This window comes from Cucumis melo, chromosome 5 (assembly GCF_025177605.1).
Source record: "Cucumis melo cultivar AY chromosome 5, USDA_Cmelo_AY_1.0, whole genome shotgun sequence".
Lineage (NCBI taxonomy): Eukaryota > Viridiplantae > Streptophyta > Magnoliopsida > Cucurbitales > Cucurbitaceae > Cucumis > Cucumis melo.
Genome location: NC_066861.1, coordinates 21,029,017 through 21,053,486, shown reverse-complemented (window position 1 = coordinate 21,053,486; position 24,470 = coordinate 21,029,017). Strand labels below are relative to the sequence as shown.

General features: G+C 32.2%; 1 protein-coding gene across 2 annotated transcripts; it reads left to right on the top strand.

Annotated features, from left to right (window-relative positions):
* Positions 1-15,865: 15,865 nt before the first annotated feature.
* Positions 15,866-19,433, top strand: LOC103492176 (pentatricopeptide repeat-containing protein At3g42630-like). 2 transcript variants are annotated; one of them, XM_008452451.3, is made up of 4 exons: positions 15,867-16,071; positions 16,670-16,834; positions 16,935-17,163; positions 18,034-19,433. In XM_008452451.3, exons 3-4 carry the CDS (start codon positions 17,041-17,043, stop codon positions 19,186-19,188), a joined length of 1,278 nt encoding a protein of 425 aa, XP_008450673.2. In that variant the 5' UTR covers positions 15,867-16,071; positions 16,670-16,834; positions 16,935-17,040; the 3' UTR covers positions 19,189-19,433. The 2 variants fall into 2 exon arrangements, with proteins under 2 accessions (XP_008450656.2, XP_008450673.2); XM_008452434.3 differs by lacking the exon at positions 16,670-16,834 and having other exon boundaries at positions 15,866-16,071.
* Positions 19,434-24,470: the final 5,037 nt, after the last annotated feature.

Here is a 24,470-nt window from a genome sequence, read left to right as displayed (position 1 = left end):
GCCGCCGACCAGAACGGAGGTTTAAGCAATAATGTCATATTTTGTACCAAAATGCCCTTAATACCAAACCTATATTATATATATAATAATTACTAAAAAAAACTTTAAATAAATTATTGCAAGTGGCAAAACCATTGCAAATATTTAGAACTAGAATTTAAGTATATTTTGTAAATACTTTGGTTAATTAAAACTAATGTTAATAAACTTTTGGACCACGGTCTAAATTTTGATATCATTTAAATCACTATTGACCCAAAAGCTATTTAATTATATCATTCAACATATACTTATGTCTTGGATGTTTGGTTCAACTTCTAAAATGTTTAATTTTGAAAACGAGTTACTTTAGAAAAAAGTAGAGTGTTCAAAAACAACTCAATTTTAAAGTTTTTTTTATCAAGAGAGTTTAAATAGAAAGTCCTTAAACTTAACGAGAAGTGAAGTTCACAACTTCATACTTCTCAACTTCTACTTTTTTAGTCATTTGTCCAAACACCTTCATATTAAACTGATTAATAACCTAAATACACAACAGGTGTTTGGCACACCAACATGAGATGAGTTGAGTTGGTATATTGTTTGGCCCACCAACTTTAAATGTTGGTAGAGGTGAGTTGGTATCACCCTAACTTTTCCTTCTCCCCGTTGCTTCCAATGGGTTCACCCATCAACCACGATTAACGATTACCATTGCCACACTCCGAGAACCAACTTTGACAACTACTTTCACATGTCCAATTTCGATGACTTATTTTTGGGCTCCGGCAACCACCTTTGGTGACAAACCCTGGTGACCATCTACGACAACCACCTTTGTGTCACCAATTCAAACGACCAATTTTGGGCTCTAGTAACTGTCTCGAATAACAAAATTCGTTGAAAATCAACTTCGACGACCACCAAAACAATACAAATTTCAGGTTTTGACGACAAACTCTTGCAACCAACTCCAAGATCACATTCGTATACTTAGGGCCCGTTTGGTAACGTTCCCGTTTCCTGTTTCCTATTTTTGTTTTCATTTTAACAAAGGTGTTTGGTAACGTTTCCGTTCCCTGATTCTTAAAAAAATGAGAAACGTTTCCCACTTTATAAGGAACTATTGGAAAAAAAATAGTTTATCCCGTTTCGTTTCTCAATTATTTCTATTGGTTTCCTTTTCCTATTCTCAATTTATTTCTATGTGTTTCTTTTTCTTTTCTTTTTTCAATTATTTTATTGATTTCCTTTTCCTTTTTCTTAATTATTTTTATTGGTTTTCTTTTCTTTTTTCTCAATCACTTTTTGGTTTCCTTTTCCATTTTACTCTCCATGTGATTTTCTTTTTATTCCTATCCGCGTGATTTCCTTTTCGCCAGACTCTTCCTCTTCGCCAGATCCATAGTTTTCATCGGACTCTCTGCGCGGATAAATGTTAAATTTTGTTTTGTTTCTTTCAATTCTGAATATTGAAGACATAATAACTTACTTTAAAATTAATATTACATTCTATATGTCACAAAATATCGATGAGAGGTTGTTGAAATTGATAGATTATGAGGAACCATGGTCAAACAAGGGTGAAGTTTTATTTGTAGACTTAATGGATGAAGAGGTTGCAAAAGGCAATCGACCAACAACAACATTTACAAAGACTAGTTAGAATTATATGAGAGAAGCCAACAAAATGCTAGTACAGGATCTAATTATTCTCATGATCAATTGAAAAACAAGTTCAATAAATTAAGACAAATCTACAAAGACTTTAAAAAGATATTGAGTGATATGACAAAAAATGGTTGGGATTCATTATTAAGCACTATCAATCTTGAAGAGGAGCAATGGAACGAACTTTTTAAGGTATAATACTTTCATTCTTTTTTCTATTTGTAACCATCGGCGAAGAAGAGAGCTAAAAAATTACCAAACACATTTTTTGTTTTTGTTTCTTTTTTTCAAGAAACAATAAATAGAGACAGTTATCAAACACATTCCTGTTTCGTGTTCTAAAAAAATAAAAAATAGGGAACAAGGAATAGGGAACAAGAAACAAATAATGGGAATGTTACCAAACGGGCCCTTAACTTCTACCTCCAACAACTACCTACAATTACAAACTTTGGCAAAAATCACCTTTGGTAATTAACTTAACCACCTTTAACTTCGGACTCCAACAACTTTGATAATAGGGGAGATTCAATTAAAATAAATCATGAGAGAAAAAAATATACAAAGCATCAGTTAGAAGAAAACGAAAACGAAAGTGAAAGTGAAAGTGATTAAATTCATGAAAAAATTAGGAATCAAAAAATGTTGTGTTAATTCTTGTTCATTACCAAAAAGAAAGAAGAAAAGCTAAAGAAAGAAGAAAAGAAAGAATACTGTAACGACCCAACTCCTTATACTAAGCTGAAGTCATTACTAATTTAAAAGATAAATGAAATTTCATAAATTTAAGAATATAGAAAATAAACCAACCTTAAATACTCATTAAAATCATAAACATATGTCTGTAAAGATAAAATTAAATAAAATCCTAACTCGGGTCCTATCTAGTTTTAAAGAAAAATAAATAAAATAAAATAGAAAATGCATCAGATCAAAAGATATAAAGCGGAAGCAAAAATGATCCTTATGGCTCGCCAGGGTCACTTCTTGTCAGTCATCACCTTCCCTCTACTCTTACCTCTACCTTTGTAAAATTAAATAAGAAAGAGTGAGTATAAGAATATACTCAGTAAGGGACCCACTACTAGTCCTGCTAGGTGTTTGTTAACTTCCTATTAGAGTCTGTAAAGTGGTACCCCTAAACTGGCACGTTCCCGAACATGTGCAATCTTGATCCCGTAGGAACATATCTGGTTTTCGGTGAACCCAAAGGTACACCTAGGATAACTGTTCTTTAGTGTACCCGAAGGAAACACTAAGACGAGCGGGTTGTGATTGACCTCGTCGAATAACTCATAATCATGTCTATGTCTAAGTCATATTGGACTAGTCATCCCATCGGACTACACAGTCATAAAAGGTGGTGATTCCGAAGGACACCCATGTAGGTACGACTCTAATAGCTAAAGCTAACAGCACAACCTAACCATAACATGTAACATAACATACAATATCAAAGCATGGCATAAAAATCGATCTTATCATTTTAATCAAACATTGCCATCAAGGACATAACACAAACGTCATCACTCACCCAACGTCATGACAGTCATTATCAATAGCATTAAATCATGCATCTTAGCTAACATTAACGCAAAACCATAAAATACATGCGGCCTCTTAATTTATTTCGAGGGTCTGTAGTAGAATCTCTTACCTAGAGATTAGTTTAAACTAAAATTAGCCTAACAGTCACGATCAAGCTTTCCAACAATCAAGTCCTAACACAAGTGAACCCAATAACTAAAAATTAATAAATTAATTAACAGTTTCTTAGGGACCAAGTTCCAATTATTTCCACTTACCAAAGTTGAAGATGAATCCAAATTTTATCCTTGGCTTAGGAAAATCTACAGTACAACTCCCAATCAATCTAACATGAAAAAATAATTCAATCAAACCCATAATTAAATTATTTAAGGTCAAAAAATTTGATCAATGTTGGGAATTAACCAAAACCCAACTCAAACTTACCAAAAATAAGTGAAAATGACCAAAATAGACTAGGTGGCTCAATATGGCTTGGCTAAGGGAAAAACTGGCTAGGTGGCTCGGCTCGACAGGAAAACGGCTCGGCTGAAGGTCAATGGCTGGGGCACAGCTCAGATCATGCGGGTGGCTGGCGCGACTCGGGGAAAACAAATGGAGGAGCATTGGTTGAGAAACTGCCCAAAATACCTTGCTCAGAAAAAGGGTAAGAAAACTGCATAAAAAGGTAAATGTTACCATTGTAGTGAAAATGGGCATTGGTTGAGAAACTGCCCAAAATACCTTGCTCAGAAAAAGACAGAGAAAGAAGCACAAGGTAAATATGATTTACTTGTTCTTGAAACATGTTTAGTGAAAAACGAAAATTCTACCTAGATATTAGATTCAGGAGCCACTAATCATATTTGTTTCTCATTTCAGGAAAATAGTTCTTGGAGAAGGCTTTCTGAGGGCGAGATCACTCTCAAGAGTTGGAACTGGAGAAATGGTCTCAGCTAAAGCAGTGGGAGACTTGAAGTTGTTTTTTAATGATAGATATATCATGCTCAAGAATGTCTTGTATGCACCTCAGATGAAGAGAAATTTAATATCTATCTCTTGTATGTTAGAACATATGTACAGAATATCTTTTGAAATTAATGAAGCGTTCATTTTCAGAAAAGGTATTCATGTTTGTTCTGCTATACTTGAAAACAACTTATATAAATTAAGACCAACATAAGCAAACTTTGTCTTAAATACTGAAATGTTTAGAACAACTGAAACTCATAATAAAAGACAAAAAGTTTCTTCCAATGCCTTCTTATGGCACTTAAGACTTGGACACATAAATCTCAATAGGATTGGGAAATTGGTTAAGATTGGACTTCTAAGTCAGTTAGAAGATAACTCCTTACCTCCATGTGATTCTTGTCTTGAAGGAAAAATGACCAAAAGATTTTTTATTGGAAAAGGTCTTAGAGCGAAAACGTCCTTAGAGCTCGTACATTCGGACCTTTGTGGACCAATGAATGTCAAAGCTCGGGGAGGATATGAATATTTCATTAGTTTTATTGATGTCAAGGTATGGTCATGTTTACCTAATTCAGAACAAGTCTGATTCTTTTGAAAAATTCAAAGAATATAAGGCTGAAGTTGAAAATGAATCAGGTAAAACAATAAAGACATTTCGATCAGATCGAAATTATATGGACTTCAAGACTATTTGATAGAACATGGAATCCAATCACAACTCTCTGCACCTAGTACGTCTCAGCAGAACGATGTATCAGAAAGAAGAAACCGAACTTTGTTAAACATGGTTCGCTCGATGATGAGTTTTGCTCAGTTGTCATATTCTTTTTGGGGATACTAGAAACAATTATCTATATTTTAAATAATGTTCCCTCTAAAAGTGTTTCTGAAACACCTTATGAGCTATGGAAAGGGCGTAAAGGTAGTTTACGTCACTTTAGGATTTGGGAATGTCCAGCACACGTGTTGGTACAAAATCCTAAAAAATTGAAACGTCGTTCAAAATTATGCCTATTTGTAGGTTATCCAAAAGAATCAAGAAATGGTTTGTTTTATGATCCTCAGGAAAATAAAGTATTTGTATTGACAAATGCTACGTTCTTAGAGGAATACCACATAAGAAATCATCAAACTCGCAGTAAACTAGTATTAGAAGAAATTTCCAAGAATACTATAAATAGACCTAGTTCATCCACTAAAGTAGTTGATAAAACTAGGAATATTGGTCAAACACATCCTTCTCAATAGTTAAGAGAACCTCGACATAGTGGAAGAGTTGTACGACAGCCTAATCGCTATTTGGGTTTAAGTGAAGCTCAAATCATCATACCTGATGATGGCATAGAGGATCCATTGATCTATAAACAGGCGATGAATGATGTGGACTATGACCTTAAGAAATGGCTAGCTACGCAATTCCAAATGAAAGATTTGGGAAATGCTCAATACGTTCTTGGTATCCAAATAGTTTGGAACCAAAAGAACAAAATACTAGCTATGTCTCAAAAATCCTATATAGACAAAATGTTGTCAAGATATAAGATGCAAAATTCCAAAAAGGGTCCGTTGCCATACAGATATGGAATTCATTTATCAAAAGAACAATGTCCAAAGACACCTCAAGAAGTTGAGGATATGAGTAACATTCCCTATGCTTCTGTTGTTGGAAGCCTGATGTATGCAATGTTATGTACTAGACCTGACATTTGCTATTCAGTAGGGGTGGTTAGTAGATATCAGTCCAATCTTGGACGTGATCATTGGACAACCGTTAAGAATATTTTAAAAATCTCAGAAGAACAAAAGATTACGTGCTTGTGTATGGTTCTAAGGATCTGATCCTTAATTACTGGATACACTGACTTTGTTATTCAATTTGATAAAGATGCTAGAAAGTCTACATCGGGATCAGTTTTCACTCTGAATGGAAGAGCAGTAGTATGGAGAAGCATAAAACAATCATGTATTACTGACTCCACTATGGAAGCAGTATGGCTTAAAAAGTTCTTAACAAATTTAGAAATTGTTCCAAATATGCATCTGTCAATCACCTTATACTGTGACAACATTGGTGCAGTTACAAATTCACAAGAACCTAGAGTCATAAACAAGGAAAGCACATTGAACGAAGGTACCATCTTATCAGAGATATCGTACATCGAGGAGATGTTACAGTAACAAAAATCTCCTCCGAGCAAAACATGGTTGATCCGTTTACAAAAAGCTCTCACGGTTAAAGTGTTTGAGAGCCACCTACATGGTTTAGGTCTACGTTGTTTGTAAACTAGGACAAGTGGGAGACTTATTGAGATTGTGCCTTAGTTTAATATATATGTTTATTGTACTCACATATATTCTTCTCTCATTGTTTAAATTCTAATTTTGTATATTCTACTTGGAGTTTTAGTCTAAGTGGAAGTTTGTTGGAATTTATGTTCTCGTATTTTGTTATTTGATTCAATAAAGTTTATTATTGAATACTATAATCTTAAAACCAATAAGTATTAAGGTCTCGAGGCTATTTTACTAAGTTTGTCAATATACTTGAACTTTATGTAGAGACATAAACATGGATTAATTTCGAGTTAATAGCCCAAATAGTCTATAGTGTATGAATAAGGTTAGACGCCTTATTCTAGAAAAACACTATGGATGAGGCTCGCTCCGTAATTAGTACAAACGATGTAATCCTGAATCGTTCATGTAGAGACATGGGAGTGGGGGCGTCCTATGTAAATGGTTTGCATAAGACTGGAACCACGAAATAGTCATTTTTAGTCATAATACCGTAAACTATAAACTGACTATTTCAATTATGATGACATATGTAACTTGATCTTAATCCTGAGCTAACTATGAACTTTTTTTCATTCGGTAGTATCCTTAGATCTGCATAGGTGAGGATTGTTCATCATCGCTGGCCCAATAAGTCTTCCATTTCAGGGATAAGATCGAGTGGATAGCTAGGGACATAGGGTGCAAGACGGAATTCACTCCTACCCATTTCTGGGATAGTAGATAGGTTGTTTCCTTAAGGATTGAATCCAAGTCTTGAACAAGGGATCCCACCTTCTCATTGGTTCGAGAAGGATTCAAGTTTATAGGTTGGACCTTAAACCAATTGTTCAATAGTGGATCAGTGGGTGTTAAGGAACAAAATGTAATCTTGGGGGTAAAACGGTATTTTGACCCAGCCAAGATTATGAATAACCTGTGAAGTATCAACTTACTCATCATGGTTATATCAGGTGGATAGAAATATATCTATAGTGAGGGGAGTGCAACTATGAGTCTTTAGGGGAATTAACGAATGTTGATTAAGCTTGGTCTAAAAGAGTTTAGCCAGTTAATCTCGAATCGTTGGAACCCATGATCTATAGGTCCATTAGGTTCCCCTACTAGCTCATAGGGATTCAACTAAGAACAATATGTTGGAATAATTCGAATTGTTCGAATTAGGAAAAAGAGAGAGAAACCGACAAGTATATAAGATCTAAACTTTAAGCTTTGTGTTTAAATATGATTTAAATAAATATGAATGTAGATTCATATTTAAAAGCTTGGAAAGTTTTGAAACGATCAAAGTTGTAAAAGTCAAAATGTTGACTTTTGACTTTGAAAAACAAAACTTTGACCGGATTTATATTCAAATATGATTTGAATTTTAGAAAAATGAATGTGGATTCATACTTAGAAGGTTAGAATTAGTCAAGACGGGAAAAATAGCAAAAAGTCAAAATGTTGACTTTTGACTAAGAAAAGTCAAAATTTGACTTTGACTTAATTGATCAAATGATCAAATTGCCCATTTGGCTAATTTCTTAATTAACTAAAAGTTAGTGGGAAATGTGGCAGCTTATTGTGAATTAGAAGCCACTAATTTCATTAAATAGTTAATGAATTAATTAGGTGTTGAGATTATATAAAATAATTTGCATGCAATTTGCATGTGAATTTTATATTATAAACTTCTCATTACAGAATGAGATGAGGTTGATGTTTTTCTCAAAAAATTACCTAAATGATTCACCTATCTCCTTCCTTCTCTCAAAATGATTTTCTTCATAGAAACGAGTCCCACAACTCAGTTCTTGGTCCTGAGATTAGTAGGTCAACGTAGTGGTTGTCCGTTGCTCGTAATCTTTAGGCAAAGAAGTTTTTGTAACGAAAAAGAAGTTGTGAACTACAAAGGTAAGCTCATCGTTTACCTTTTACACTCTTCGTTTAGGTCTTTCGTGTAGTAGTTGCATGTTAATTTCTAAATCGTTTAGATGCATATAGAGTAAAGCATGATCCTTAGTCTTTCGATGTTGCATGCTCTGTGTTGTTTTTCCCAGCAGTCGGAGAAGGTGGCGTCGGCAGCAGCAACTTATTAGGGTTTGTAAAACTAGGGTTTTGTGAGGAAGATGATAAAGGGTGATGTTTCCAATGCCTATTTAATAATAATAATAAGTTATTATTATTTTCTTTTTCTTTATTTTCCAATTAAACCAACCAAATTTTCTCTCACTTCAATTAAAACCCCTCAAATCTTTTTTTTTAAAAAAGAATTCAAATATTCTCCCTCTCACCACTCACATCACTTTATCTTCCCAACTATATATAATAATCTTAAATAATTACATTATCTTTATAATATAATTAATGTAATTATTTTATCATCACATCACTTAAATATAATTGTTCACATGAGATTTTCGAAGAAATTTGATTCGTGGAGTTGAACTTGTGTTGATGTTGTATTTATGTTGATTTGATGCGATGTGGTTCGATCTCTAGAATTTGATCCTCTGATTCTCTCTCTTCTGGATGCTTAGGCTTGATTTGAGGAAGCGAAACACATGATGTTCTTGAAGTTGGAGTCTTGGAAGAAAGCTTGTATCTTCGAAGAAGCTTCAATCTTCGAGAGTGTTCTTGAAGTTGAAGACTTGGAAGAAAGCTTGGATCTTCAAAGGAGCTTCAATCTTCGAAGGTGTTCTTGAAGTTGGAGACTTGGAAGAAAGCTTGGATCTTCAAAGGAGCTTCAATCTTCGAAGGTGTTCTTGAAGTTGGAGACTTGGAAGAAAACTTGGATCTTCAAAGGAGCTTCAATCTTCAAAGGTGTTCTTGAAGTTGGAGACTTGGAAGAAAGCTTGGATCTTCAAAGGAGCTTCAATCTTCGAAGGTGTTCTTAAAGTTGAAGACTTGGAAGAAAGCTTGTATCTTCAAAGGAGCTTCAATCTTTGAGGGTGTTCTTGAAGTTGGAGTCTTGGAAGAAAGTTTGTATCTTCAAAGAAGCTTCAATCTTCGAGGGTGTTTTTGAAGTTGGAGTCTTGTAAGAAAGTTTGTATCTTCAAAGAACTTTGATCTTTGAGGTTGATTGACTTCAGGAGTTGAGGAGACTTCTATCTCTTGGGAGAATCCTCTATAGACCTTATGGAGTCAAAAATTTCCAACCCCCACAAATGAAGAGAACTTCTCTATTTATAGAGTTCCCTGGTTGGCTTTTATGGACTTGAGCCTGTTCTAGTCCATGGATCATACCTATGGACTCAATCACATGGATTTGGGTCATATTTTATTTTAGGCTAAATTAAGCTTATTTTTTGGCTCAATTGAATTTTAGCCTAACTAAATAATATTTAATTGAATCAAAATAATTAATTTGATCCAATTGTCATAATAAAGACACGTGACATCATTAGAATTGTCCAATTTGTCTTTAAATTTAATTTGGGACACATGCCAATTTTTAGTTAATCCCAAATATAATTATTTTAGTAAATGATGTGGCAATTTGTGATTGGTTTTAAAATTTCTTATTCAACAATAACCTTAAATAATTATATTATTCTTATAATATAATTATTTTAACTTCACAATCAAACAATTATAAAATCAATGCACAATCAAGCAACTTTCCATAAACACAACAATTGGATATTTTTCCAAAATATCTAATAAGTTCCAATAAATTTCAACAATTAAATAACACCCAAAATTCAAAATTTAAACTTTAGATAATTAAAATAAATTACCTTAAATTTTAGAGCGTTACAAATAGAATCCATATTTTATAAGCAAAGATATGTAGAATTATTGAATAAAAAAAAACCTAAAAACAAACATAAGTATATAAAAAAAAAACATATTATTTTAAATTTAAAAAGTGCACCAGATATCCTAGCATATGAGCTCAATTTTGCATCTAAACATATAAACTCAAACAAAACAACTCAGCACTTAAACACAAACATATAAACTTTCAAGACTTATGAAATCCCACAAACACAGACTTCAAACATCTTATCTCAATTCAGCACTTTAAACAGACACTTAAACTCAAATTAAAACAATATCTGTTCAAAACATGGGTTTTTTAAATTTATACTAAAACTGTTTGCACCCAAACATGCATTATTCAATTGCATTGGCTATTATATAACTCTACGTATTATAATAACACGACATACTATATATTATAACCAACTATGTGCTTTATCTATCAATAGTTTTTTTCTTAAGAAAAAAGTAAATAAATAAAGGCTTATATGGACATGTATTACTCAGATTTAAAATTTAGAAACTTATTCGATATAAATTAAAAGTTCAATAACACGTTCAAAATTTAGAGATCAAATAGACATAAAACATAGAAGTTCAAAGACGATAATTTAACCTAACGTATCAAATACATACATCGTTTGTTTAATAATTTAAACAAAACTTTCATTATGTTAATAAAATTCGTCACAAAGAGAAAGTTAAAGTTTAAAATTAATCGTGTGGTTTTAATAGTTAAATTTCATTTATATTTTCCGAAAAAACCTCATAAACTATCCTTTATACAATTGTAAGTGTAAAAAATAAAAAAATTTACTCAATTTCTCACCTTTTGCCTCCCCTCGGTCATTGCTCACCTTTCCCATATCATAACGATTTATATATACATACTTTTACAGTTTAGCATGGGAGATGAAAATCGAGATTCGAGCTACATACATTTACCAATTTAGCATATTCAAAGTGATCATGACATTTCCTATAATTCAAATGAAGGAGGGCATAAATTATGCTCAAAAAGTTTCTTTATACATTTTTCTTCTTTTAGTTATGGAAAATCAAAATTTTCTCACCACTATATGTAGTTGTTCGGTTACGGTTGGATGAAATTTGATCAATTTTGAGGTTAAACATGATTCTTAATATTCCAACGTAGGTGAAGTGTTTCTCATATTTTTACTTTTTATTCTTTTAGAAAATAAATTTATGCTTCATTATTCATTTAACAGATATGAACTACCTATTATGTGAATACACTATGGGAGTCGACTTTCTCTTTTACATAGAAATAACAAAATATCACATGTGGGAAAAAAAATGCAGAAAATTGATAATTACAGACATGGCCAAAAATTCATTATCTTGTTCCAGGAATGGATTTTGAAGGAGCTAGGGGTTGAAGGCTTATATGGACATGTATTACTCAGATTTAAAATTTAGAAACTATATGGACAAGAGATGCTAAAGGCTTTTAAACATGTGGATTTGATATATTCGTATCTATGTAGAACACTCAGAAGCGACATTGAATTAAGGGAAAACCCCATTTTAGAGGCGGCAAGAGAGAGTACACATGGTAAAGAGGTTGAAAAGAGTGATACTTGCCATACAAAGGTAGCCTTAGTGAATTTTGTGGATAATACTATGGAGGTATAGAGGATGATTCCTTGTTTTAATTATAAGCAAATTTAACTTATGTTGATGGTGAAGAAATTAGATTGTGATAACAGTAGTGAGGATTATTTTGACATTAATTATGAGCAAGGTTGCAAGTTTTAGAATATGGACGTACGAGTTTATTAGTGAGTTAAATCGTGCTAATGGAGTCTTTGTTAAGTCTGATCAATTGGGTCTTTTAGAGACTTGAGAGCTCACCAATTCAGTCTGATTAAGATGGTATACAATAAAAAAATATAGTGAATTTAACACTTGGATGCTGCTGAGGGAGTAAATCAATTATTTATCTCTAGGAACGATATTTTGGGTGAGTTAAAACATGCTTTAACAAAATAAGCTAACAAGATCAGTGACGGTAAAAATGTCAAGAGAAGAGAATTGTGGTCGGTCATTACATGCATCTAAAAAGCAAGATGAAAGTCCTTACAAAATAAAATCACTACAAAGTACTCACTCATGTTTCAAATTAATCCATATATAATAAAATAATATAATTAAGACATTCATTCTCAGCCATCTTATCTAAAAAATTTCAATTATCAGGGTTAGAATTATTTTTGGAAGAAAATACAAGGAGGGTTTGGAGGGTTTGGAGGGTTTGATAGAGATATAAATGAAAGAAAAATCAATTCCTTAAATTTCCATCCAATCAGTCAATGGCTAGTAACTTTCTTTGAACAAGATTTGCAAATTCAAAACACAATAAGTCAACTTCATTGGACGAGATTTACAAATTCAAAATACAATAAGTCAAGGAAAGTAAATTTTCAAATTTGTTGCAACATCTAACAAAATTGATAATAGATCAACTAAATGGATCCATCAAGTAATCTATTGCAGCTGCTTTTAAATTATAGAATCATCCTCAAATTTGGTTACAATACACACAAGTCATCCAAATTTGATAATATAGCTTACAAATCATCAGTTGCAAATGCTCTAAATTCCATGAGCTTACCCTTTTTGATCCATGTGAATATTAATATAAATTGATTTAACAAAAGAGTTCAATAATAAACTTTAGAGAATGGTTCATCAAATTGATAGTTTAGGGTTGTTCTGCAACCAATCTCATAGTCTAAGGGAGATACACTTCAAATTATCGTTTTTCTCCATCCATTCGGTCATTTTGGAGATTTACCGATATAATAGTTAAACAAGTACAAAATACAAAAAATTAGACTAAAACCTAATTAGATCATTAATTAAGTAAGAAAGCTTCATATGGGTGTGCAAAAACCACCAATTCTCTAATTCCATGATATAGCACTAAAATGTATGTCTATGGTTGATACTTACCAAGTACAGATCACCACTAGCTACTACCATGATGGCATACAAAAATGTTGTCAACTCATATACATGATTAAAAAAAATGATGGTAGATTATCCTTCAAAAGCATTCCAAGAAGAATAAAGGAACAAACAGTTTTTCTAGGAGGTGCTTGCAATGAGATAATAAGTTATTTTATATATATGAATGGACTTAAAATGATTTTTTTCATATATGTATATAGTTTTCTTGTTTTAATTTATTGATGGGACTATAAAATAAGTTATATATTAAGACATGTTTGGATTAATGTCACTATAAATATTAAACATTAAAGCTAGTCGAAGTTGGTTTCGTAGGTTGTTATCGATAAGAGATAGTGGAAGGTGGTAGTCATTAAAATGGGATATCAAAAGTGATCCTTAATGGAGTTGGATGTTCATGAGATTGGTTGATTGGATTTAGCTATTAGCTAGATGTGGTTGTTGGAGGAGTTGGTCACAATATTATTGATCTTGAAACCAAACAAAACATTTTGAGTCATTATGAACTTGTAATTATTATTAGGATAAGTTGTAAAAACTACTTGTTAGTGCAAGTGCTGGAGAATGTAGTGAAATATGCATTGAAAGACAACAATAGGCGTCTGAATGTTTGGATGTCTAGATCAGAGAACACCTTGAACTTGGTCGCCTGGATAAAGTATGTCTGCACTGGTGGATGTCTTGTTGATGGTCGCATAGACATAACACCTAGACTCGTGGATACCTAGTTGGTGGTTTACCTAGATAGAATGTCTAAACAAGTGGACGTCTAGTTGGAATGTCTAACTGCGAAACAAAAAATAATTAGATGAAGGCTGAGTCGCGAATCACGCTCTCTTTATGATGTTTTGCATCTCTACTCGAAGTGCAAACGGCAGTATTGTCACTTTGTCCCCAAGATAAGACAGCAAAAAACAATCAATCAGAGCTGCATCGAAACCGATCGAAAAACCTACACTTCTTGAATGACTTTGCTAGGAAACTAAAGAAAAGAACCTTTTGAGATAATTTTATAAGAAAAATTAAAGTATTTTCGAATAATTGAAATGAGAAGAGTGGAAGAACTATATATAGTGATAGGTTTTGAAATGACTCAACGGTCAAGTTAGAAACTTAACGCTTTAAGATCATGTCAAAGCGTAACGTCTCAATGCCTCAAAGTCACATCAACGTGTTACAATCTCATCACCTCATTTCAACACCTCAAAGAAAAACTTTGAAAACAACAATTTTGTTGATTAAAATTAAAATAAATATTTAAAATAAAAATATTATTTTATTCCTCACCTTGCCTCACCACACCCGTCCGATCGAATGGCAGCGACGCGCATAAAGATATCAACAAATTCGCATTTGTCTGTCTCCCCACTCTCTCTAAAACAGATTCACATTTGTTTCGTGAAGCTTGTAATAATTTTAAAAATTGGACCCATTATTATATAATTGAATCATCTAATAAAATGTTATAATTTATACAATTACGGAAATTTTTGAAGATCGAATTTAACCCAAATTTAACACTTCTATAAATTTGATTAGTCAAAAATGACAAAATAGACAAACTATTTACATTTTATGGCAAAATCAGGTGTAGTGATTTTTTGTTTTTAATGGTTTTTGGCATGAAGTGTAAATAATTTGTGTTTTTTTTATTATTCTTGAAAAAATCATTTTAAAAATTGAAAATATTGAAAATATAATTGAACGTAGTTTTTATAATTTGTCATTATTATTATTATTTGGTTAAATTGCACCAAATGCCTCGAACTTAGTAGTTTATGTAAAAAATATCCATAAACTTTCAAATATTTCAAAAATGTCCTTAAACTTTCAAAAGAGGTTCAAAATACTTTCACTTCTAGTTTTGTATGAAAACGGTTTAAAGTTTTGTTTCAAAACTACCTTGAACTATTGAAAACTTTCATAAATACCCTCGAACTTAAAAAAAAAAGTTCAAAATACTCTCAATCCAAATCTTACACCTATTTTCTCATCACTATAATTTTAAGTTAAAACCATAATTTTAAATTTATTTGACTATTAACACAAAATAGATCATGAATACAACCAATCTAAATAGTTATTGCTGTAATTAACATACAGTTAATTGTCAAATAAAAAAATGTTTGACTGTTAGCACACTGTAATAGTCTTATAGATCTTTTAGTGTGAGATTTTTTTTGTGATATCTGTAACCGTGAAATTTTTGTGAGATTTTGTGGAATTTCATGTTTTAATCGAAGGTTTAAATTATTGATATTGAAGTATTAGTTTTACGGGAATTTCAATTTCGATGAATATATTCTTAAAAATTATAATGACAAAAATTCAAATTTTTATTTTTATTTTTAAATAAGTAAACATGTCTATTATTTATATTACTGTCATTTTTATGTTTATTTTTTGTGATTGGTGGATGTTTCTACGAGGTAATGAATTTATCTATTCACACCTTCTATCGATATCGAAAAATATAAAAATATCGAATAAAAATATTAACGTATCAATTTCAATGTAAATTTAAACTATAGTTTTAATTTAAAATTTTGATTAATTTTAACTTTGATATTCATGAAACTAAATGGAAGGATATTTTTTAAACTTGTTCAAAAGTTAGAATGCCATGTTTATATTTTTTATACAAACACTACTTTTCAGCTGACATTTTTTATAATTTAGAAAAAAGAGGGAAAAAGAAATCATTAGTCTAATTCGTCGGTTCAGAAAAAGCCACGCCGCGTCAAACTGTAAAATTTCCATAAGGGGATTTTGCTTCTTTGCTGGCCGTTTGTGGCGGCGGGATACACGGCCAAATTTTCCGGCGAAGTGGTCGCTCTTCTTCGTTCTCTCGGCACTTCAGACAATCCTTTCCACATTTTGAAGGTGAAATTTCTCTTTCTGACCTTGCTTCAATCATTTATTGAAAATTGATAGTTCATCCTGCTCTCGTTCTACTTCTTCTACCACTAATTTCATTTTGGATATGCTTTATCACTTCCATGCCGGAATGTTTTTTAGGTTGTTTTGAAATTTGAGATAATTTACACTCCTACCTCTACCTTTGATCTTGTTTGACATTATTGTTCTCTCCAATCCACTGCACTGCATCGTGTAAGAGTTTGTTATTAAGTATTGAAACGGCTATCTTCTATGTTCCAACTTCACAAAAACCAAACTCCACAATGTCCAAGAACGAGTTCATAAATCAACCCACCCTCTTTCTCTTTTGTCCAAATGTACACCTCTCAGGGAGTTAAACAAATTCAAGCATGTATAATCAAAACAAATCTTCAGAATCGCACCTCTGTTCTCACCAAGCTCATTAATTTCTTCACGCTCAGTCGCACAACTTTGTCCATGGACCACGCCCACCATCTGTTCGATCAAATTCCTGAAAAGGATAGTATTCTGTTTTACATAATGGCACGTGATTATGCTCTCTCTGATTCACCATATCTTGCCTTTTCTCTTTTTGATCTAGTCTTGTGCTCTAACCATCGGATGAAGTATTTCTACATCATCAACAGATGAGGTGTTTTGCTTCAGGACTCGTTTTCTTAAAAAAAATGTACTATTTCGCTTAGTTTTTAATTATTATTATTGACAATATGAGGAGGGGATTCAACGTCTAACGTCCAGATTATTAGTAAGTCGAGCTACGCTCATTTTGACATCAATTTTAATTAATATACAGCCGGAAACTTTATTTGACTAAAGTTTGGTTTTGTCGGTTACAATTTCACTAGGAATGAAATAATGAATATTCAAAACGATTTTCCAACGGAGGTTTGGGCAGTGGTTTGTCTGGTTTTCGTGATCTTTCCGGCTGTTTGAACTGAGAATCATTCCACCATGAAGATGGACTTTCTTGTCACAACGGTGGCAAATCCATACTGCTTTCCAAGAAATTTCAAACAGGAACGCCCAATGTTGTCCCATCAGAGACACACTGCATGTCGAGCTTCATCTTGTAAGGTATGCCCCATATCACTGAAAAAGTCTATGAAAGGTGTGAATTCATCCCCCCCCCCCCCCCCCCCATTATCATTTGTTGGTTTATAGTTTCCTTTCTTTTTTAAGGAAAGAAGACCTTTTATTTATATAATGAAATGAGTTTAATGCTAAAAAATACAAGACAATAATTGAAGACAAAACTGAAAGGATAGAATTGTGAGAGATATGCCAACATTATCTCATTATTTTTTTCAAGAATTTGAATGATAATATGGCATGTATGTGCTATTGTTATGATTGATTGTTAATGTAGATTAAGTAACGTTCAGAAGAATGAAAAAGTGCTTGAAAATAAAACAAACCAGTGGGCCCTCTTAACATTCTTGTTGATGTCTAGAGGGAGGAACCAAGACCCCTTGGGAAGACCTCACTAGCTTTGGCTTCCGTTATTAACCTAGCAATTACTTTTCAAGTTGAAGATGGGTCAAGTCACTGATCTAGTGATCTGTTTCTGGAAGAACAATGTGTCAGGACTATGCTATGCCTCTTTGGAGTTTCTTTAGGATGTACTTGTTGATATTACTCATCTTGAACCTATTGCTATGGTTTTTATTTTACTGGGAAAACTGTTGCTTGAAATGCATTATTCAAGAGAGGCAGGATATTCATGAGTGGACAGATATAACATACTCAATTTGAAGGGAAATGCCCTAAGAAAATGGCATATTAACCAGAAAACAAAAAAGAAAAAAAAGCAGTCGTACTTATGACAACTATTAGACCCTTAAAATGATAAAATGGAAATTAGAGTGATTTCTTTTCTGATGTTTGTTTTAAAGAGTTTCACTACCTTAATTTTTGCTTATTCTTTATGCAATGTACCTATGCTAGATATTCCAGCAGCATAATGAAGGAAGTTCTGTCGACTACGGTTTTAATATCAACAATTCTCAAGTGATTAAAAAATTGAGCCGAAGAAGAATGCCTACTTTAGCAAAAGAGATTTTCTTGGAGCTGAAGTCTGAAGGTTTTCCTCTAAACAACTCTACGTTGTCCACTATTATGGTACACTACATAGATGATGATTCTCCTCTCCAAGCACAAGCAATGTGGGAAGAAATGTTAAACAGTTGTTTTGAACCTTCTGTGCAAGTAATTTCAAAGTTATTTAACGCTTATGGAAAGATGGGACACTTTGATTATATAACTAAAGTTCTAGATCAGGTAAAGTTAAGGTATTCACACTTACTGCCTGAGGCATACTCACTAGCCATATCTTGTTTTGGGAAGCACAAACAACTAGAATTGATGGAAAGTACTTTGAGGGAAATGGTTTCTAGTGGTTTTACAGTTAATTCTGCTACTGGAAATTCTTTTATTATATACTACAGCATGTTTGGTTCTTTATTAGAGATGGAAACTGCCTATGGTCGTCTTAAAAGGTCGAGATTTCTAATTGAGAAGAAAGGAATCATGGCAATGGCATTTGCCTACATAAGGAAAAGAAAATTTTACAGATTAGGTGAATTCCTCAGGGATGTTGGTCTTGGAAGGAAAAATGTGGGGAATCTTTTATGGAATCTTCTACTTCTATCTTATGCTGCCAATTTTAAAATGAGAAGTTTACAGCGGGAGTTTCTACAAATGGTTGAAGCTGGATTTAATCCAGATCTTACAACATTTAATATTAGAGCTCTAGCATTTTCAAGAATGGATTTGTTATGGGATCTTCATCTTAGCCTTGAACACATGAAGCATATGAATATCGAACCCGATCTCGTGACCTACGGTTGTGTTGTTGATGCTTATGTCGATCGAAGACTTGGAAGAAATTTGGAATTCATTTTGAGCAAAATGAATCCAGTTCAACCTCCAGTATCATTAACAGACTCTTTCGTCTTCGAGGCATTGGGTAAAGGAGACTTCCACATGAGTTCTGAGGCGTTCATGCAATTCCGCAAGCAGAAGAAATGGACTTATAGGGAGTTAATATCATTGTATTTAAAAAAGCAACACAGGAGAAATCAAGTGTTTTGGAATTACTAACCCAGAACGTTATCGAACGTCTTCTCTCAGCAATAGAGGATTGTTTTTTGTACCTGAGTTTGGGGAATTCAAATGTACTGAAATGATTAAGTTGATTCTTAGAAGTGAATAGTAATGTTTCCAACCGTGGTCTTCATCCCTAACTCAGCTGGGTGGTGTACAGTGTAATTTAAAAGACGTGTCTGATATTTGTTATATATTGTTTAATCATCATCCTTTCCTATCTCAAGTTTTGATTTGGTTAACTCCAAGAAAGTGTCTTGTTTCTGCTGACATCGAGCTATACAATGATCTCCTCCACCCTTTGAATGGAAAATTTTAAGCGAACAAGGATGGAAATGTCAATTCCCTCTTCCAAATTCCAATCCATCCATTCTTTACTCTGTCGTATCAGCACTCATCAATTAAGGGCAATAGAGCAATTTGTTGATTAATCTGTTTTGACATACTGATTGGATTTTAGTTCACCCTTGTAGATTTGTCGCTCTTAGTTTGTTTTTAATTATCCATATACAGAGAATTCCTAATGAATTAACCTTTATTAAATATGTAACAGATTTAGTTTTATATAGGTTAGTTTGTTATTCGGTTGTAATTTGCTTCTCCACTTGACACTTAGGCTATATATATATGCCCCAAATGCCTACATTAACACCCGAAAGAGCTGGATGTTGTTGGCAATTCGGCAGAACTCGGTGCTAATTGTTAATGTCGGAGAAGATGATGAATAATATATCAGATGTGGTTTCTCTGGTTTTGGTCCGCTTGGACGACATCTTGTATATAGGGGAAGAAACTTAACCACCTCTCTATTCACTTGGAGAGCTCTACTATTGTCTCTTTCCAATGTGGAACAAAAGAAACTCTTCTAATTGTAAGCTAAGTAGTTGTGGGTCATTTCTAACATTGGATAGTTTAAGGTGCCCATAAAAGAAACTCTCCTAATTGTAAGCTTGCTTGGACCATGGGTGTAAGTAGTTGTGGGGTCATGGACGGATTTAACATAGGTTGAGGGGACTTGAGCCTCCCTCAACTTTATGCTCTTTATATTGCATATACATGTAAAAAGTTAAAATAATAGCAATTCCAAAAGTTAGCCTAATGGTAAAACTGTCTCTTTGCCCCTTTGGACTCAGGTTCAAGTCACACTTCTTATATTTCTTTCCCATACCATTTCAATAAGATTTCTGGATCCACCTTTGTTATGGGATCGTTTCCAATATAGATAGTCTAAAGTTTTGTTGCGTGTGAAGAGAAGGATGAAGGCACTGCTGATATGAACGAGAGTTTGAAAGTTTTGTTACTGTTTGGACATTTTCATGATTTCCAATGAGAGTTTTTTTAGATCTACTTGGTTATTGTATAAAATTTCTATTAAGATCTACATGGTATAAGTCCACAATAATATCTTGTCATGATCCATATGCTAAATTTTTTGGTTTGATTTAAAGTAAAAACTCAGTGTCAAGCCAATGCTTTAACAAATTTCTAAAACTATTTAACAAAGAATGTTTTTAATGGTACGAATGGATTTTCATTCTTAAAAGTTTTAATTTGACAATATATATTATATGGGAGTTTGGTAGTGTAATAATCTTGATTATGCAAGAATTAATAAGTAAGGATAGTAAAATGAAAGAGATTTCGTAGAATAATAAATTTAATTTAAAAGGTCCAAAGAAAGAAATGTGAGGTGTGAAATCAAAATATTTCTCTTTGCTTGATCAAATATTGCAACAACGATCTTTTTCACTAGAAATGTCTGGTAGCTTCGGATAACAAAATCCAGCACCGTTGTTCTCTTTGACACAATCATTATAACATGACTTGTCGTCATATGTGTTAGAGCATGACCGAACACAATGCACATTCAACACGTCTCCTTTCGCTGCCATATTACCAAAGATTTCATAGTTTAAAACATCATTTTAGCAAAAACAACATTATGAAATTAAAGAAGTTATGAGTTAAGAAAATACTTGTTGATACAAAACATTCAAATATCATCGGAACAACAATTGATATCGTAATAAGCTTCTGAGTTGACTATCTCTTAGACGATTTGGATGCCTACGCTTCTATAAGATTATTAGTTGGATATGTATTACGGAATATGAATTGATGTATTTAAAACGTTTGGTTCTAAAAACTCCAAAAAAAAAAAAAAAAAAAAAACAGGGTGTTAAACAAGCCCTAAAAGTAAAGTGATGGGGTCAATTTAATTTTAAGAAACTAATACTTCTATAGAAAGCAATGTTCAAAATGATAAAGAAATAACAATATAGATACTAATTTTAAACAAAATTATAAACAACTATATTGTATATGAGATATAATTCAAAACTTAAAACACCACAACAATGGCCAACACACTTTTATGTACTGCTAAAAAAGTGCATTTGGTAGTCAGAATGTAAAAGATTTATTAAAAGTGCGAAGAAAACAAGTAAAAAAGTGGAAAAATATCAATTTGTACCGAAAACTTCAAGGCTCTTGTATCAATTTAAACTATGAATGTAGTATTGAACTTTTATATGTATATCAATCAATAACTTCCCTTCATTTGGAAAATTTTAATATGAAATTTATAATTGTATTAGTTTGCTTCCAAAATTTCATAAATGAATTAATTTAAGCTCTTAGTTAAATTTTCCTTTGAGATCAAGCATTCATACACGCATTTAAGAATAGCATAGATGATCTTCAAAGGTAATTAAAATGGAAGGTCTCTAAGTTTATTGGGTCATTAGAATGTAAGAGCTTAATTAGCTAAAAATTGTAAGTTTCATGTGATATTAGTTCGAACGAAAGTTGGAGAAAGAAGAATGTAAATTGAGACACTCACGTAAATTTAAAATTTAAATGAATAAAATTAAAAGTTTAAGGTTTAAATTGAGACAAATTCAAACTTTGAAATTTTCGAACGTTCAACTATTAGTTGGAAGAGTGCCCTTCAAAAGAAAAAAAAAGAAAAAGAAAAAAAAGAAAGAGTGGATTTAAAGTTTGTATGATCAGCTTTTGTATTATTTGTTTCTAATCCATCAGCTTGGTATTATGATATTTGCTAGTTTGATGTGTATACTAAGGTTGATGATCTTGACTACTTGCTAATATCCAATTGGAAAGGGAGATAACAAGAAGAGATAGAGGAAAAAATGTATGAATTTTGAAGAAGCTAATTTGCAAGGAGATTATTAATTAAAAAGTGTCGGTATGATTTATGCTTTGAGGTAATATGGAATAAATGGTATGCGATTGTTCATGTAGGGTTGCATCTTTTTCTTTATTTCATGAATGTATATGTCTTTTCATACAATAACCGAATTGAAGAAGAAACACGAGTATTCATCAAACGGTCATGTCCTAGTTTAAAAATATGTCAATTACTCAAATTGCATTCAACACTTTTTCATAAGCACTCTTCTCTCCTAAAACGTTTCTCCTTCTTATAAATTTGTTCAAAAGTTTGATTTATTTCCACAGAGTATAGTTCGTTGGATCTTGTGGAAGAGATGTTACTTCCATAAAAAGGTAACTTGTTCTGCAATTACTCATGAAACTCAAACACTAGAATAAGTAAAATTGTCTTAGTGTGGACTCAAATTTAAACTCTATTAGCTAGACTCTCATTACTCTATGCAATGCAATGGACTTTTGTTATCAAAAGACTTATTTTAGGCAAGCTAGTTAGGTTTGCTCTAAAAAAATGAGTTAGCCTCTAAAACTAACTACTAAAGTGGATGTTTGAAGTAAGAAGTGAGCTATAATAATCTTATGTTCTTTCAATTGAGTTATAGTAGTTTGTATTTGAGGTTTAGATTATTTTAGTTTGAGTTTTGATAGATAATAGATGTTTGTGGTGTAGATTATTTTAGTTTGGGCTATGATAATATGTGTTTATGGTATAAATTATTTTAGTTTGAGAAGGAAATAACAAACATAGTAGCAAAGAATAAAAGAATGATGAATGTCAAAGAATAAAAACTGTAATAAATAATAAATATTGTGGTAAATAAGAGGTTTTGAAATAGTTTTTACTTACTGTAGCTAATTGGAGATTTTCAAATAGTATTTACTGCTGCTAAAAGTGTAGCTAATTGAAGATTTTTAAATAATATTTACTGCTACTAAAAGTGGTTATTAGGATCCTACATAATCCTTATTCCACAACTCCTTAGATTATTGTTTGGAAAATATGTGTCCAAAGCCATATTCTATTTGAGAGATGATTAAACTATTTGTTAAGAGATGATTAATCAACCAACCCACCTCACAAAAATTAAGTTCTTATCCAAGTAGCTAATAAAGAGTCATGCATCTTAATTTATTTGAGAGATTTGTTCTATTCATACTCATTAAATAGGAGTAGATATTAATCCAAAACAACATCCCTCTCTCTCTCTAGTTTAACCCTCTATGAACTCCCCGAAAGCAAGAAAATAAATAACTTATCTATAACATCAACAGATAATGAATGGGGCACCCGATTGATCATTTTGCCATGGAGGGAAATTATAGTAAATAGCACAATGAGGAAAAAGAAATCTAAAAACTATAACACAATTTTAAAGTGTTTGCAAATATAAGACAACTAATACTCTTTTTTTTTTTTAAGAATTCCAAGTTTCCTTTGTGTTTCAATCATTGATAGCAACTTTGCATATTTTTCAAATTAAAAATTATCACTAACGACTATTATTGATATCCACTAATAACAGCTTCCATCGATAGTAACATCATTGATAGCATCTATCAAAGATAGCAACTGATTGCACATTTATCAAATTGAAAGCCATTACTAATAGTAGCTATCAATGTTATAAATTAATGGTAGCTATCGATGGCTAACTAATGTTATAAACTAACGACAGCTATCAGTGACTAACTAATAGCTACTATCATTGATAACTTTCAATTCGAGAAAATTTAGAAAGACGTGTGAAATGATGTACTAAGCATGAGTTTTCAATCTTTCATCAAATTTTTTACTATACAGTTATTTTATCTTTATATTATACATATTATTATTTTAAGTATTTTTGCACAAGCCCATATAATATACACACACATCGAACTTTTATTTACTTTATTTATGATGTACCATTTTATTTGTTAAAATAAACTTAACTCAATAGTAAATGCTCTACCCTCCAAACCTCACCTAAGCCAATTAAATTATGTTATGATTCGCCAATTTCATCGCACCTATATTCTTGATAAAACTCACTATCAATGTAACACGAAACTACATCTTTTAAAGTTAAAGATATCAGAAACAAGAA